Genomic DNA, 17,740 nt, shown 5'->3' on the forward strand with positions numbered 1-17,740 from the left:
CTCCATTCACACATAGAAAATGAAGCTTTCTGCACATTTAAAAAGCAGAAATGTCGTGTTAAACAAACAAAAATTACAATGTTCTTTTAAATCAGGTTAGCTCTGCAAGGTATCAAGTACCTGCAGTTCCTGCTGAAACAAAAAGGGACTTGAAATGGTCGGCTCTTTAAAAGGTAACCCCCTTTGTTAAATAGCCAATGTAAAGAAAAATCTAGGTTAACCATTTCCAGAACACAGACATTAAGCTGTAATTTTAAACTTTACTTCTGGCCCTGGGACAGATGCTCTGCCACCCTCTCCACTGGCTGCCTGCCTCTGTCCTCATGGCTGCACTAGCACAACACAACATCTCCCACACCAGACGGTAGGGGTACACCCCCAATGATGGTACTAAGGGTAAAAATTGGTCCTTAACCCCCCCCCCCAAAAAAAAAACCCCAAACCACTGTATCCTTCTGCAAGAGAGCACTTTCACCACAGAAAGAGTCCTTGTGAGTGCCTTGTTCCCCATTTTCCTTCTCTGCCCTCAATGCCTTTTCCAACTTCTCACAAATAGCCACATCCCTAGAAATGATGCTGTGCAACAACAAAAGAAATCACCAAATGAAACACTTATGATGTGGTTCTTACACTAACATATAAATGGAGTAACTCAGGACTTACTGAAACTGAAGGTACCATTTTGGAAACACTCCAAAGACTCCAAACACTCCAAAGAAACAGCCAAAAGAGACCAGGCTTTTCCCTTTTCCATTCTAGAGTGCTCTGCCAGGTAACACACTTCCTTGCCTCTTGATAGCAAAAGCATTTTCCCCCTATCTCTACATTTGAGTGGGTAAACCCCACTCAATGTTCCTGATGTACTGCAGGCAGAACAAAAAAATAAGTTTCTTCCAAAGCCTGCAATTTGAATACGTTTGCAAAGACTGTGGCAAACACTACTGTCCCTTTAGGACACATCAGCGTCAGCAGCAGCATCTTACCTCTCAGTACTGACTTGAGGTTCAGCTTGGCTTGTCGGTGCAGGTCCTCCACACAAGGTGGTCTTGAGGAGGGCAGGAACACATTTTCCTGCTGGTGCCATGGAGCAGTGTAGTGCACAGTCCATCTACTCTCTTCATCTAGATTGGAAACAGCTGCAGAGAGAGACAATAGTAAGAAAATTAAATGCTATTGTAGATAGCTATATCATGAAACCCCACACATAAGTTTGTCATGTATCACCTTAAAACAAAAAAGATTGTTTGCCACTGTAGTCCCATCAAAACACCCTCTAGAACCTCACTTCCATGACAGTTAAAAACCCTCCTCTCATTTCTAGTCAATTTTTTCTCCTGTGTTATGTAGGAAACACCTTTCCCCCTGCCCATGTTTATACTTGCTGTTGTATTTACTGTGAACTTGCAGCTCTGTTTCCCCCACTTTAGCACCCAGTCTTCACAAACGAGATCAGTTTCCCCGTCCCCTGATCCCGCCAGGTGCTTTGTGTTGCAGGATAGCTTCCTCTTGCTCAAGGGTGACCCTGGGAATATGACAGTCACCATGAGAGATTACAACAGGTATTGGGAAATAACCTTCTCTGACCTCATGCTCGCTCAAACCAGGAACAAAAATTCCAGTGAAACCAACAAATTAGCTACTTTCCATTGCCATGAGTGGAAAGCAGATTTGGACAACAGCAACTCCCTAGGCAAATACTGCTCAGAGCGCAACAGCACTGAAGAGGGATTGCTCTGGCCACTTCTTCTCAGCCAATACACACGTGAAAATACAATACTGACATTGCTCAAGTTCAAGGTTCCCTACAGACAGTCTAGTAATGAATCAGCCAAACCACATAATGCTAAGATTTGTTTATCATTTATGTTTCCCGAGAGACAGCCATTACCTTTTGTTTAAAGTTTATCATCAATAAAAACTTCTACAGTTGAATGGCCTTATCCCTCCACCCTGTAATAACAGGAAAAGGGCAGTTGGGGGTCATATTTTATGATCCCCCAGGCACCCTTTGGCCTTCAGCCAGCGTGCTGCACATCCTTGCTTTTAGCTCTCCAAAGCAGAAAAAGCCACTGCAGCTGTGCTGCCTCCCAAGCCCCTGCCCTGCTGGCACAGCCCTGCTGCCAGCTCCGCATCTTCCTCTCCTCTCCTTGCTGCCTGGGCACTGCTCGCTCCCGCGCTGCCCGCAGCATCCCTGGGGAAAGTTTGCCTGATGCCTCCATGGTAGCAGAGGAGGTTTGTAAACTGAGAAGCAAAATGAAGGCAACAGCCTCCCGTCATCTGAAAAACCACTCTTTCGCTAACACCACTGTGCATCTGCCGGGATCATTTCAGATGAAAATAATCGGTACTCGAAAGCTATGCCTTTCACCTCAAAACCTATCCATAGCCTCACGCTCAATGCCTCTTTTGTCCTAAAAGGACTTGGGGTGGGGGGGAGGAGGTTCTTCACTGCCTTTCCTCACTTTTTTCAGATTAGCATCAGACCTCGAAAAAGGTTTTTGAAGACTTTCGATTGGTCTCCTCATCTCTGAGGTGGCTTGGTCCTGCATCCCCTCCCCTCTCGAAGACATACTGGCTGCAACAAGGCAGATACGCGTTCAGTCTGTGCCTGCTTTTCCCGTCCCTGCTAACTAGAGGTCAAACCTAAATCACGACAAGCTGACAAGTCACCACCTACCTGGTTACAGCATCAATCACCCCGATATTACAGAAAAAGTGACAGGCGTTTTCAATGACCTGCCCGACATCCCCTGGGTGAGCCGGCGGCGGGGAGGGGAGTAAGGCTGGGGGAGGAAGAGGAGGAGGGAAACACCAGCCTCCAGCCCACTGTCTGGCTGCAGTCCCGCCATACCGAAATTAAAGCTTACTGCCCATCACAGCAATGGTCATCAAAACTAGTCGACAGCAGCGCTGCGCATATTTGCAAACTAACTCTCTCTAGCGCAGTTTGTGCCCTAACTCCTCATGAATTAAATGGAGAATCGCGATTTTAAAAGCCGTGCTGAAACTGTAAGGCTTGTTCTGAGCCAAGCTGTGCTTTTTAAAGGTGAACACCAAAAGCTTGGCTCAGAACAAGCCTTACAGATACAAGCCCATAGCTAGCCGTGTGCGCAGCAGCTGCACAAGCAGAGAGACACGTCCGAGGGACCCGGGAGGATGCCCCAGCACCCTGCAGGACACCTGTGCCCGACAGCAGGTGACACCGGCACACTCAGCCTTGTCACCGAGCTGCCCCACGCGGAGAACTTCGGCTCCTTCACAACCACCGCCACAAAGGGCTTCAGAAGCCCCACAGTACGCCGAAGCAGAGGTCCTAAACCGCTTCACAAGGCTGCCTGCGCACATTACAAACTACCCAACGCAGAAGAGAGCGAGAGAAACTTCAGAAGCGGCGCCAGGAAAGCAGGAGCAAAGCCGAAGGGAACTGCACTTGCCGGCAGGACTCGGCTGCCCCCCGAAAGGACAGCCAGCACGCCCAGCTACTTACTCTTTCTCTTGAAAAGTTTCATGAGAGATTTAAGCTTTGTGTTGATGAAAACCACCATTTTCCAGGTGTTGAACTGCGATCCTGGAGTCTAAATCCCATAAAAAGGAGGAGCTGCGGGAAGGTGACGGTTTTCCAGAGTGAGCCTGTTCAAACTCTGCACACCGAACTTCTCTTCTCCAGGCTTCTCCCCTCCGCCTTTCTTTCCTGAAATCACAACTTTAAATCTGCCTAGATCTTCCTGATGCACGAAACCCTTTACAATTCTTTATCCTGAATTTCTCCTCCTCACACGTAACCTTGTGGGCTGAGAACAGCCAGTTTCAACATGCGAAAGAGGAGGAGGAGAAGGGAAAAAAAAAGTTAATTGTTATTCACGTTTGCACAGGACCAAAAGTCAGGCTTTCTCGCTGCCCGCGCTTTCACTGCACAGTTGTTCTTCTCATCCCTTCCTCGCTCTCCCAAGTTTGGCTACTCCAGAAAGACCGAGTTTGCAGCTGATTTCTCTCCTTCCCACCGCGCCAGCCGGCTCTGCCGGCGGAGCAGAGGGAGATGCCGGCACCTTCCCCTCGCCCTCTGCACCTCCCCGGTGCCCGCCAGCGGGCGGGAGGCGGGCGGCACCCCGGCACCCCGCGCCCCGCCGGCACCCCGCGCCCCGCCGGCACCCCGCCGCCTCTTCCAGTTGCAAATGAGAGCCGCATTTTCGTGCAAATCAGCATGCCCTGCTTTCCCACCGCTCCCATCCTTCCCCCTCCCCCCCCCTTTTTTTTTACCCTCTCGCTCCCACTTTATGAAGGACCCAAGAGCTGCGTTTTAGTTGGCTGCAACGTGCAATGGAGCGCTCTGCATTGCCTACCCTTCCAGATCCACTGCTCCCCCCGTAGTCATTGCCATTGCCCGGGACATCAAGCCCACTAATTTTACATATTGAATTTCATTCAGTAACACTCCTAATTTATTCTTATTAGCGTCATCTCAGAGCAGATACATGGAAAACAAAATCGAGTTACTTCCAGCTAATAGAGAACCCTGTTATTCATCAAATGCAACTTGTGCACAGAGATTAAATAGCCCAGCTTTTTGAGATGCGCATTATATCCTCATGCCTTAAAAAAGTGTATCTGTACAGAGGTCCACAGCCATCCTTCCTAGGAATGAACTGCAATTTTGCAGAAGTTAAAGAGAAAATGCTAAGCACCAAATCAATGTGCTCAGCAGGGCATGCCCTTCGCACAATGTTCAGGCTCAAGAAGCAAGCCCTCCCTCACAAAGAAAGCTTAGGAAACCCCCCTCGGGTTAACAATGAAAAGGATTTTTTCCTCAGGAAAAAGAAAAATGCCAGCAGCAGGGGGCTCAGACTGACCCCAAACCTGCAGCAGGATCTGGCCTCTGCAGTGCAGCATGTAGAAAGCAGATGCTCCACAGGAACTTCACTCCAAGTCTCACCAACAGACCGTAAACAAAGTGCCTCCAGCACTGTCTGAATGCACCACTATCAGCATTTTATCAGTATTTTCCAAACCCAGAGATTTTACGATTACAACACGGGTTTGACACCAAAACCGCCATTAGCAGCAGGTCTCTCCAGCAGCTGCTGGTCCAAGAGACATTTTGACTGGCTCACCTCTGCAAAGGGACAGAGACCACAGTGCCATGGCAGCAATGGCACGGAAGGCACCTCTGCTTGTGCATTGATTGCTGTCAAGCACCTTACACAAAAAAATGACCCTGGCATCAAACTCTGATAATAAGATAACTATTTACTGTTGTTTTTTTAAAAAAATCACATACACAGTAATACCCCCATTAGGAATTTGCCATCGCCCATACATCATTAAAACCACTTTAAATGCACACTTGCTGGATGCACTCTGGAGGCAAGTGCAGAATGACTTCATTTCTAACTCCAGCAGCATTGCCATCTGAGAGCAAACCCAGAAGGCGGTAACTTCTTTTTAGTGTGGTGGTGATCTTTTTTAGGATGTAGGAAGTGCCTCTCTAAGTGGGAAGGGGAGCTACCGTGCATTTGCACAGGGGAAGGTGACAGTTTCAAGCTAGCATGTGAGGGAGACTGGGCTACTGGAAGCGAGACAGATTCTCCCCGAGGTCTTTATGGCACCTCACAGAAGCCTGCAAGCCCTGGGAAGCAAGACTTTGTTCCCTTTTCATGGTCAAGCCCCTGTGTATCAACATGATCCTAGGTACTTTGGACGGCTCAGGGAACCCTTCCCGGTTTCACCGTGGGCTGCAATGTGTGCGAAGTCCAGTGTTGCTCTTTGTTATTGGATCCTCAACCCACCCTGAAGCATTTCTCCTGCCTGAGAACAAACGCTTGATCACTGTCCTCAAGCCCTGATCTCCAGTATGGAGGCAGCTATTCAAACCTAGTAACAAACAATGCATAAGATGATGTCTGCATTTCATCCTCACCCCCCCTTTGCTTCCACCTTCCCTCAGGTCATGCTGATAAAGAGGTCAAACATCAAGAATGGCTATCATGAGGGGATACCCCAAAGGAAACACCAGTTGGCTACTTGTATCCGCATCTCTCAGAGTCTGCACTAGGTCAACAACAACCAAAAACTCTTCCCCACTTGAGACAAACCCATTGGCTTCCATGAAATCCAGCAAGGTGTCTCAATCCAGCTTTTTTTAAATGCTTTTCCTGTCACAAGAAACCATCACCGCAATTGGCTTCTAATGGCAGTTCTCTTAGAGCTGAAAGCATGAAATAAGTGTGCTTCTCCACAGCCCACCTCTCTACATTGAGAAGGAAAAGACGGGCCAGTTTGAGAAAATTTATATTGTAGTCACTATGCAAACAGATAAAGGACTGTAGCCTCCTACGTTGCCAATCCAGCAGACAAAGCAACAAAAAACCCACCTAAAATTACCTTGATAGAAAAAATCTAAAAAGTTTGTTAAAGCTGGATAAACCTAGCATGAGCAGGAGGTGTGCACACAGTTCTTTAAAAGCAAATGACTCAGAGACAGGTAGAAGACTGGGGAGACCTTGCTCTGTGGCACACTTCCTACTTCACCTTGGACAAGTTAATATTAACGCACTGCCTCAGTACCCACATCCTTACAAGCAGGGATCACACTCACTTGCCACTGCACAAGGATACTATCACAAGGAATACAGAAAATACGGAGAAGATTTTCAGCAAATGCTAATTGTCGCTTCATACCTGATGGGATTGTTAACTTTGGTTACAAAGTTTGGCCCAGAAGAAACTCCTTCCTAGCTAACAAGTCAGAGATTGAAGCAAAGAGAGAGGCACAAGACGCAGTGCCAAACAGCACGCTCAAAATCACGAATGTGTAACACACTCATTAGCAAAACTGTGTCTTTTTTTAGTTCACATCATAATAGTTTTTAATCCCTGAGTGGTTAAACTGATTTTAATGTCTAGTAAAGGCCATGTACATCCTGAAGAGAAGTGAACATGAGTGGCTGCTTGTGCATGGCGTGCCTGAAATGCTGCAGCCATTCCTTCACTCCTCTCCCTGCTCTCCCCTCTTTAGAGGGGCTTTCCAGCTGACCTGCTCTGCGACAGCCATCTGGGACAGCCACCCCTCTACATTCACGGCAACATAAAACATCGGCGCCTGTGAAACAATCTGGAAATATTCGGCTTCCACGGAAATATCTCAAGCCAGCCCCTGGGGAGGGGGGCTCTCCTGTCCAGCTCCCATTCACAACCCAATGCCCTGAACCTTGCACCAGCGCACAAGATCCATTGAAGAAGTTGAGGCTTTTATAAAAAGGCAAATGTTGAAAAGGGATGTACATGGGTTGTTCATAACCACAGCCGGAGCAGCTGCCCAGCAGCAGCCCCCGGCGGCAGCTGTCCGTCAGGGACACTAACAAATAGGTGAGAATCAACTTTTCTCCTTTCTACTGCTGCTCATCAGCCTATCCACACGTGCGGTATGAAATTTAGGAAGTACTAAGTTAAAAAAAAAAACAAAACACAAGAATAGGTAAAGCAACCCATTCCTGCTCCCTCCCACAAATCAAGACAAGTTTTACCACCTGTTTTCATGAAGGAGAGCAAAACCCAGCACACCTATCAAGATCATGAAAGTAATGATGTATCAAGCTCCTAACATGTATCATCATCTCAAAACCTAAACTTTGAGTTGTAAACCTTAGCGACTTTATTCAGACAATGGAAAAATCCTCCATTAAACAACTGTATAGCACTGATGACATTTTAAGAGGAAAGAAAAAGTAAAACCATAGAACTGAGCTAGGAACTGCACCGCGAGAGCTCTTCCAGCGAGCCTCTGTTCAATAAGCAAAAGGGAAAGTAGAAACGTCGGCAAGCAGATGTGCTCAAAACAATTAAATCGATGCCTTTGCTTTTTACGGACACGTCAGTCACTCGCTCAAAATAAGTTTCCACTGTGCCACCCTCCAGCAGCTCGCACAGGGATGCGGGGGAAGAAGCTGTTGGAGGGCGGTTGTTTACAGCGTGTCTGCAGGACTGGGCCCACGTAGGCTGTGCTCGGGGTTGCTCCCTGCCACCCCCGTCCCCTCCGAGCAGCTGCGGTGTCCGGAGGGGAGCGGCTATGGGACTGACCCCCGAGCACCCCCTCCCCGGGCTGCGCAGAGGCACCCAGGCGTCTGCAGGGCGAGACTGAGCCCGAGGAGGGTAACAAACCCCTTCCTGCAGGTCACAAGGCTCCTGCCCGGCTCGGACCAACACCACCCGGCCTTGAAAGCTGCACCTTTACTTCTAGGCGAGACTTCCGTCATTAAGAAACATCAAGCACCTGAGATAAGAAATGCCGAATGTCTGAAGCGCTTTCAAGTGCCCAAGCTTTATGCCTGTTCTGGCCACCTTCACCCATGCCATCAACCGCTTGCTGGTGTTTAAATGGAGGCGAAGGCACCCCCGCAGACCACAGGAGTCAATAATTTATGGTCAGAAGGGGTTTCTCCCTCCCTGAGAGCCGGTCCCGGCTGGCCCTCTCCCGGCATCTTTCAGGAGAACAAAGTGCTCCCTCCACAAAGGCAGTCCCCGGCGGCACCGCAGCCAGCTGCCCTCCTGCCTCCCGCTCGGCTCGCTCACAATGGCCTCTTTCAGGGCAACCTCGGCCTGGCGAAGCGCGACACTTCCCCGGCTACTGAGAAATTGCAATTCATTAAACCTGGGATCAGGAGGAAGAGGACGAGGAGAATGCACGGGGGAGAGGCAACAAAGGAGGAAAAGTATTTTATCCCAAAGCCACCGCGACAAAAAGCCAAGAAGGTCCCGTGCCCAGGGAACTGGCAGGGCAGCGGGGCGCGGAGCCTGTCTCCGCGCAGGCAATTACCGAGCAGGTATGGCTTTGAAGAGGGTACCCCGGCAGCGTCCTCCTCTGCTCTGCTCATGAGGGGTTATGGCTGCAGGCTCTGGGAAAGGGGCTGCCCGGCGGGGACCGGGGGAAGAGGGAGGAAGATGAGAAGGAGAAGCAGCACAACCGAAGGCAGAGAGGACAGAAAAGCAGCAGACTGATTGATCTGATGATCCTATTTAGGTCACCGCACAATAAAGCTAATTCATTCCTTTGACAATTCAAAACATCTTTCCGCAGGATCCTCTGTCATGCAAACACGGCACCAGAGAGAAAAGGGAGCATTTGGGCAGGGCTGCCTGCAGACAAAGCAGCAGTTTCTCTTGGTTAGAGCATCTCCCCACACGCTGTAATTGCAGGCAGGAGAAGAGAAAACATTTAGTGAATGTGCAATTTTGTTTCATGGTTTGGTTTTAAATTGCAGGGCACAATCCCTTTCCCGTTGGCCATTCCTGAACCCCAGAACCCCAGCTAAGGCAACGTCAGCTCCCAGAAGAGTACTCTTCTCTCTCCCTAGGAAGCCCGTTTTAAAATTCCACCAGGAAATATTCTCAATTTAAATTCCAAATCCACCTCAATGCTCCTATGCTGCAGCTTATCCTGAAGAACCGATCAAAAACGGCTGCAGCAAGTAAGTTAAGTCTTTGCAAAAATCTCAACTCTTATTTGCCCTAACAATGCACCATAGAGAAGATGCTTCTCTTCTGAATTAGTGATGGAAAAAATACCAGACAGACCACTTTGCAGAAGTCTTCCCATTGATTCATCCTGTAGGACTCGGAGCGAAACCAACAAAACCAGACTGCAAAAACGCCATTTCTGAACTTCTGTCCCGAACCATCTCCCCGTTCAGCCTGTAATTCCATCTTTGGCAGCTGTGCACTTGTGGATCCATGCTAATATCCAACAGACATCTTCAACTAATCTCAGCCTGCATACTCCTTACGGGTGTCCTGAAGGGGACATGCTCCCCACTCATTTCACTTATTTAAAGGTCACAGAAAGAATTCTTGTAGCGTATCTCCATCTCCCCGCCCAACATTGCTCTTTGGGATACTGTTATTTATATATGGATTATCCTAGTATAAGGAGTTGGCAGTTCTTTTTTTGTTCTTTCTGCTGACTGTCTTAATAAACTCAAGGTGAGTCGTATTTAAGCTCAGAGACATCCTCTCTTAAAATAAGGGCAGTACGTCCTCTAGTTTCCTAAGAACTCTGCAATCTATAAATGAAAAAAAATTAAGCTCCTTGGAAAATACCAACCTTCATATGATCATATAACTGCTCATGCCAAAATCAAGCACCAAGTGCTCACTCACTGTCTCACACAGCAACTTGAAAAAAAAGGTTTTTATTCTTAGCTAGAAACTTTCAAAAACTTCCCCTGAAAAGATTATCTGCACAACGCAATAGTAAAATGATAAGTAAAAACTAAGGTTCACAAATAAATGGATTTCAGCAGTTGTGACATTTGTCCCTAAAGCCCTAAGAGTTTTGACAAAATCTGAAAACCTGGGTATGTTCCAATTAAATAATGGCACAAACAGCCCTGAAAAACAGTATTTTCCAACTGAAGTAAGGCATCCAGTCCATGTAACAGTCACCTAATAATTATATTGCTGCAGGATTCAGCGACCTGTTTTAAGCTCCTAAGGAAACAACTGAACCAACATCTGTACCCCAGCATCTCCAGAGAATGTCTTTGGCTGGCCACGGGCATGTGGATCTCAGATACGATCAAATACCAATAGATTTTGAAAACAAATTTTAAGACCACCTTCGTGTGATCAGCATCTTCTTATAAAGGCTCTCGATAAAGTCTTTAAAATGAAAGGATAGCCTCCTAAATTCATACTGCTAATTGGTTGAACTTTCAAAATTTATAATGTGGATGCCAACTTAAAATTTTATTACTACCTGTTTGATTAAAAATGTCAGAGATGCAAACATCCTTGTTATTAATCATATGCAAACAAGCAGCCCAAACCTCACAACGCGCCACGGTCAGTCAACATTAACAGCTCAACAGTTCCGTTTCTTTGGATCGCTAGCGAAATGCATCTAACAGTTTAAATGACGGTACTGTGAAAAAGACGCCTTGCCACCAAACATCCTCAGAAAGCACTAGTGAGCACACCAACTATCACCATTTTTAATATCGTGGCAGTGGTTTCAATAAAGTATGTGGGGGCATTAAGCAAACAACAGGCATCACCATCTACTTCATCAAAAGGTAATCCACAAAAAGATAAAAAACAGCAAATTTTTTTCCCTCTCCTCTCCCACATTCCATCTGCTGTTTCTGCCTCCATTTCTTGCCAGAAAGGGAAAGGAGAAGATCCCTACTTTTTTCTACAGGATCCCTACTGCAGATACCTACAGTTTTTCTTGCTGTAGAAAAAGTAGTTACTCCCTACTGTAGCTGGAGAACTTCAGAAAACTGAACAAACAGTGAAGTTGTAACACAACAAGGGGTTTAATATACACATTTAAAATGAAAGATACCATTTTTAATAGCAAAAATATCTCTTTTGGTATCCTTAGTTTCCCCACTTAGCACAAAATATAAACTGCAGGAAAGTTTATATTTTGCTGGAGGAGCTGGAGTAAAAGTGGGAAAAGTTGGAGGAGGAGTGTAAGTTTAAAACTTGAGACAGCTGATGCTAGTTTTAAAAATATTTATTCCAGTACTTTCACTATTTATATGTGAAAACCTTCAAAAGCATGCAGCTATGGCACCATCACCCCCACTTCAGCTCCGAACAGATCATGCGCTCTATAACCTGACATCACGTCTTCGGAGTAACCTTCTTCCAGTGGTGAGCTCTCACTTGAAGTCAACTGCAACGCAAGCATGCATCCACAATTCAGATCAACACCACTTACACTAAAACTACCAATATATTTTTGAAAGAGCTTCTAAACGTATCATCTTCCCAATAGGAGATTTCCAACACGTGATCAGAGAGTGGAGACACCACATAAACAAATACAGACAGCTATGCAGAGCCTAAAAATAAATTGCTGTGCAGCAATACCATGGGTTTTCCAGCCCAGACAATAAGCTTGCAACAATCAACAGTCCTGCCCAGCTTGGTCATTCTTGAAACATCCCAGTAGCTGTTATTAAGACAACAGTAAGAACAAGGCAAAGAAATATCAGTAGTTACCTACTACTAAGCAAATGACCCTGCCAGCTCAAGATAGTTGATAAAACTACCGTGTATCCCAGCGTCTGCATTTTGAAACTATACACAACGATCCAAATTCAACTTTGGGTTACAGATTTGTTCAGAGGACTATTAATCACTGACAGCTTGTGCTATTACAGAATTGGAATGGGACAGCAATTTACATCGCAAGTTATTGAGAAGAGAGGAGGAGCCCAATTTAAAAATAGTCTGGAAGAGTCAGGTGGGAAACTTGCCGCCCGCTTCAGGGCAGGGATGACCCCTGGAGCAGAAGATGCGATTCGAATGTAAAGAAGGAGGTGGGAGATCAATAACACGGTCAATGTGAATAACGTCTACACCCTCAGGAAAGCCAATCAATAAAACCACAGTTACATTTTCACAAAATTATTATGCAGTATGTAGTACGCATGAAGAGACTCTTCCTTTTTCCCATCTTTATGGATAATGATACAAGCAGTTCTAGACTTTGGCACCCTTTAAGGACACCGCAATCCAGCACTAAACAAACTTCAGTCCCAGTCCACTCAAGTTAGACAGACGCGTCGCCTAACAGGATCCCTGCTTTGCCACCATGCCAGGAATCATTTAAGCTGATGCACACCAAAATTCAATTTACATTTTTGTTTTTAAACCATGGCTGGTTTGAAGAACGTAGTTGAAACTACAGCCATTAAACATATCTGACACATCCCACAATGTCTAATATTCTGTACAGAGCATACACCCTGCTCCAGGAATAAAGAAATTAAAACACTGTGTTCACGCAGGCTTTGAAAATATTTCTTTTTATGTCAAGGCAATTCACATCCCGCTCCTCTTCAGATTAATTAAACCTAACAGGACAAGGTTAACATCACACACAGGAAAAAACTCGTGCTCACCTTCAGCTACTGGACATAAAAGAGTGTCTTCTTCTCTGATGCTATTAATTATTTAACCTAACATGGCTACCACCATCTGCTTGGGGACCTGCTCGCACCCGCCAAACAGCAGCCCACTCTCCCTGGTCTCGCCGTGCCATCATGTTTGTGGCAAATGTCTGACAAACACGAGGAGGGCCAGGCCGATTAAAAGTTGACACTGAGAACAACCATGAGGGATCGTTTGGTTGGGAGAGGTGCCAAACCTGCTTTGGAGATGCTACCCAGCTACAAGTTCAATTAGCCCTCCCTGGAACAGATCATAAAACTGCAGAGAAATGGTTTTATAAACCTCTGTCGATGCTTTTGGGCAATGACAAACACGCTCCGCAGCCCTTCTGTGTAAAACTTCACTGTTCTTAAACTCCTTCTCAAAGCACCCAAAGGACAGCGGACAAACAAATGACAGCACTGAGCCAGAGGCAGAAAAGTTGTCCCATAGTCATCATGGCTGAGATCAGAAGTCGGACAGACAGGGGACGAGACCTTCAGGATGAGCAGCACGTGGCCACTGACCCCTCGCAGAGCAGGTAGCTGAGTGCTCCCATGGAAAAGGCATCAGACTTGGATAATTTGCCTTTCAACCACAATATTTACAAGCTTTTCTCTCTTCTCCAGAGCCTAGTCTCCAGAGACGCCAGTTCATGCTCAGTTGATGGGGACAAGCCCTCGCTAATAACCTAGATGGTTGCCAGCATATTGAAAAACAAGTTTCCAAACAAAAGCCAGGGGCTGCAGCCTAACAGCCACGAGCAGTGCTTTGGGGAATTCGGCCTTTAAATTAGTAATGGTCAGGCCACAGCCTGCCTGCCTGCGCACAGAAGACACGGGGAGGCTGCTTAAGTACCCTTCTGCTGTGACTGGAGTAGTGGCATCGTGGGGTTTCGTATTTATTCTCTTCCAATGACTCCAGGTCAAAACTAGTCAGTTCACAAGTCAGGCGCTGTTTCTGTAACTGCTGTAATGGCAGGCACCACCTGCAATCCAAAATTCAAGCTGTGTCTTTCCAGTCATGCATTATCCCCATAATCTAGATCCCACTGCAGCATATTACAGCAACAATTGAGATGTAATTGTGATGAGCCACTTAAAGCATGTTTCTGATGAAAAAAAAACCCAAGAAAACAACCCCTCTGCCCCAATTTCTGCTTCGGCATAAGAAAGTCACTGTTACTGTTTTTGTTTTGCACCACATATTCTTAGAACAGATCAGATGCAATTTACTTTTCAACTGCTTATTAGTAAATTCTTAGTTGTGCAATCCTTGTGCCTCCTTTTGTGCTTTCCAATACAGTCTGAAGCATGTATTTTGGTGGGTTTTTTGCACAATACGTTAATTAAAACAAAGGCTGTGCCCCCCCTCCCCTTCTTTGTTAAATAACCAATCTCTCTCAATCCCAGCTCTTCTGAGACATTTAGGAAATGCAAGCAAAATGCCATCTGTTGGCAATAAGGTGGGACTAAGCCTTTAATGTTGAAATACTCACTTTAGAAAACCCAAGCAGGCAGATTTAATCGACTGACAAGATTGAGTTCTCTAAATCACTGCATATTCCAGGTCCAGTCCTGTGCTTCCTTTCATGTAATTAGACACATTTCTATTAGATCTGCCATTAACTCATCGCTTCCATTCTAAGAAAGCAATGAGCTGCCCTTGGGTCTTCCTCCTACCAAACCTGCTGCCTCTTCATCGGCTTAAAAATTACAGCACCAGGCTTTGCTCACCCTTCCTGAAGAGGTGGGAAGGGGAGGAGAGAGGAAATATAGTCAAGGGAGACCTTGGGTGGTTTTGTGTCTTGTTTTAGTAAGCTGCCTTTGCACATATCGCATCATTTGTCCCTGCTGTGGGCCAGCGGCTGCCCAGAGGCAGGAAACAGCCACCCCGCAGCCTCGCCGAAGGAGCTGCTCTATAGCTCATGTCAGTCTGGGGTGACAGGAGAGAAGTCACTGCGTGTGTACTCCTAACCTACACCCGCTGCCCGACAGAACTGCCGCACATCTGCTGAGACTGGCTGCTGCCTGAAGGCAGCATGAAAATAAAAAAGGAAAAAAGAAGGTGAGGCCAGCTTTCTCAAGTCTCACTTTCAGGAAGAGCATCATTCAACATCCTACAAGGTAATCTGATGCTAGATACATGCGCCAGCCAGTCCACTACCGTTTGCTTTTTGCTGTAGGTATTCTACACCAGCTAACCCACCTTTGTGAAGTTTTCTATTTCTTACTCGCACAAGCCCAGTTCTGCCCAAGACTTGCCACTGTTATCTAAAAAGACTACAAACTTGCAGCAAAATCACATGAAGTATAACAATTGGCAAGTTTTGTACTCCTTTTGGCTCTTCCAGCCTTGCTCCCGTGGCAAGCGATTCCAGGCAGCGCGGGTGCATCCATCGGCACAGCAGGCAGACAAAGGCAGACGGCCACGTGCCAGCAAGGCTGCCTTCAGCAAATTACCAAACAAATTCAGTACCAACTTGCTGGTAACAGTAGTACTTTCACAAATACACACTCATCATGCAAGGCACAGTCCTTTCTACTCAAATCCCTCTCACTTTTAAATACAATAATTTAGCACGGGGAAAAAAATACAAATTCCTTCTAAAAATGGGATCGCATCAGCAAGCTCCAGGCACCCTATCATTCTGAGATTTGCTCTCTGAAGATATCTCTCTGCCAGTTCATTTTCCCTTTTCCACCACTAAGTAGCCTTCACTCCACTCCACTGTCTCCCATATGGTTAACATGAATGCAGCGATTAATATGCAATTAATAAAATGGTGTGATCAACTGCTTTTGTTCACAGCAGCAGCTGGTCTGCATGTTAGAGCATAATTAGACAAATTAAGATGTACCGCTTTTGTTTGCGGATGAACTGACAGCATTGCTCATGCTTAAATGTCACTAAGCCTATTGGCATTTGGGATTATTTTAAACAGGTCTTTTTTTATTAACACTACAAGGTATCAATAAGCCAGATTTATATGCTGCCAGCTGCAATGCCAGCAAAGCGCAAGTTTGCTTTACCTCCAAGACGTTTGCACAAGCCAACTGAGAATTAAAGAGAGAAGTGATGTATTTCAGAGAATAAGCACGCTTTTACTTAAAGTATCACAGCCCGTAATACGGAGCGAGTGGCTCTGGACAAGGAACAAAAGCAGAGCTGATCTGTAACTCTGTCCAAGCAGAGGTTTGAAAATCCTGGGGATCAAGCAGCGTGCATATTTTTCAATGATTTGTCATCAGATTAGGGCAGGGAAACAACAGAGGGCTAAAAATCTGTTGTAATCTATCAGACTTTTAATACCATTTCCTTTAAAAGGCATTAGTTTGGCCTATGCAGGAGCCATACGGAGGAAAAGTGGTTTCAGGGACAGTCTTGAGCTCTTTGGGAGCTGAGAGCAGGAGCAAAACCCCCGTGCCTGGCAGGGCCGGGGCCCAGGGACCACAGCACCGGCTCCAAGTACCAGCAAACCTACACAACCCAGACGCCCCAGCAGGCAGAGGGGCTGGGGTGGGTGGCAGCGATGCTCTGCCAGCCCGGTCCCCCCAGGTCTCGCCCCAGGAGCTGCCATCCAGCAGCCAGACCCCTCTGCCTGCACGGGGTCCCCCAGCAGGAGCCCACCTCCCCTGCGGAGGCTGTGCGTCCTCCTCCCGTTGTCCCTCACCGGTGGTATGCTGCACAGCCCATACTGTTCCTTCTGAGCACAACAGAGAGGTCATCATACCCACCACATAAATGGCAATATACTGTTTTAATCATTGCATTATTACCTACCACGGGCTCTGCAAAAGCAGCACGGCAGGTTACCTATATTCAACTTGGGGCAGCACATGCCATACACAAAGCACTGAACATAGTACTTGATAAATCAAAGTATTTGTAAGGCAACACGCCATCGCAGCTTTCTAAGAGGTCATTATTGAAACTTCTGGCTTCCCAATAACATAAGGAAAAACAAGGGAAAAAGCACTGTGTGAGGAGGAGTCTGCACAGGAAAAATAAGGGAGTGGCAAGGAAGCCTTTGAAGACTTTCACATTTAGTAACAGTTAACAAGAAAAGACAAGTCACCAGGAGGATTTCTGCTGCAGGAGCACTGCAAACATGCCAAACGCTGCAGAAGCCCTCTATCGCCATAACCCAGAATGCACAGGCACACAACCTGACTCAGGAGATGGGTGGAAGTCCCTGACATGCAGAGTCCTGAAAAATGGGCTCCAGAAGGGATGATATGAGTATCTGCTTTGTTAATCAGAGAATTTGCTTCTCTACTCCTCCAGCACAAGACAATGCACTACAGCTACAAAACCTGGTTACCTTTTATCACTTCATCTCAGTGTGTCCCACGCTCCCCCAGGCCAACAGTAAGAAACACAGCATAGTAAAATGGATTTTGATAATGCTGCTATAATCCATTTCTGACTGCTAGTGTGACTACATTAGCCAGGCTGATAAAGGCATCCCTTAAAACGCTTGTGCCCTTTCTGTGGAGTTTCACATTCTCCTCACTGTGCTTCAGCTTTAATCTGATCTGAGTCTAATTTTCTTAGAGCACTCAAAACCATTTCTTGACTTCACTGCTCTAGATAAAGCAACTCCCAGTAAGATCTGCAGACATACTGTACCCACCATCCATAAACCCCAGCACTGACGAGCCTATTCAGCCTTCCATTAACCACCATCCTCAACCACAGGCTTTCCAGTCTCACCTGTTTGACATGTGGAATTGCACTTACATTGCTCCACCTCCTTAATTACAGCAGATGCTCCCTCCTCCAACTGCCAAAAACACTACACAAA

At 46.4% G+C, this 17,740-nt stretch overlaps 1 protein-coding gene across 3 annotated transcripts in view; it reads right to left on the reverse strand.

Annotated features, from left to right (window-relative positions):
• Positions 1-17,740, reverse strand: part of NHSL1 (NHS like 1) — a 186,802-nt gene that overhangs the window by 53,789 nt on the left and 115,273 nt on the right. For all 3 annotated transcript variants that reach the window (XM_072855952.1, XM_072855951.1, XM_072855953.1), the window contains exon 2: positions 984-1,136. In XM_072855952.1, coding sequence (XP_072712053.1) covers positions 984-1,136 — 153 coding nt within the window. The remainder of the gene's footprint in view (positions 1-983; positions 1,137-17,740) is intronic.

Source organism: Ciconia boyciana, chromosome 3 (genome assembly GCF_034638445.1).
Source record: "Ciconia boyciana chromosome 3, ASM3463844v1, whole genome shotgun sequence".
Lineage (NCBI taxonomy): Eukaryota > Metazoa > Chordata > Aves > Ciconiiformes > Ciconiidae > Ciconia > Ciconia boyciana.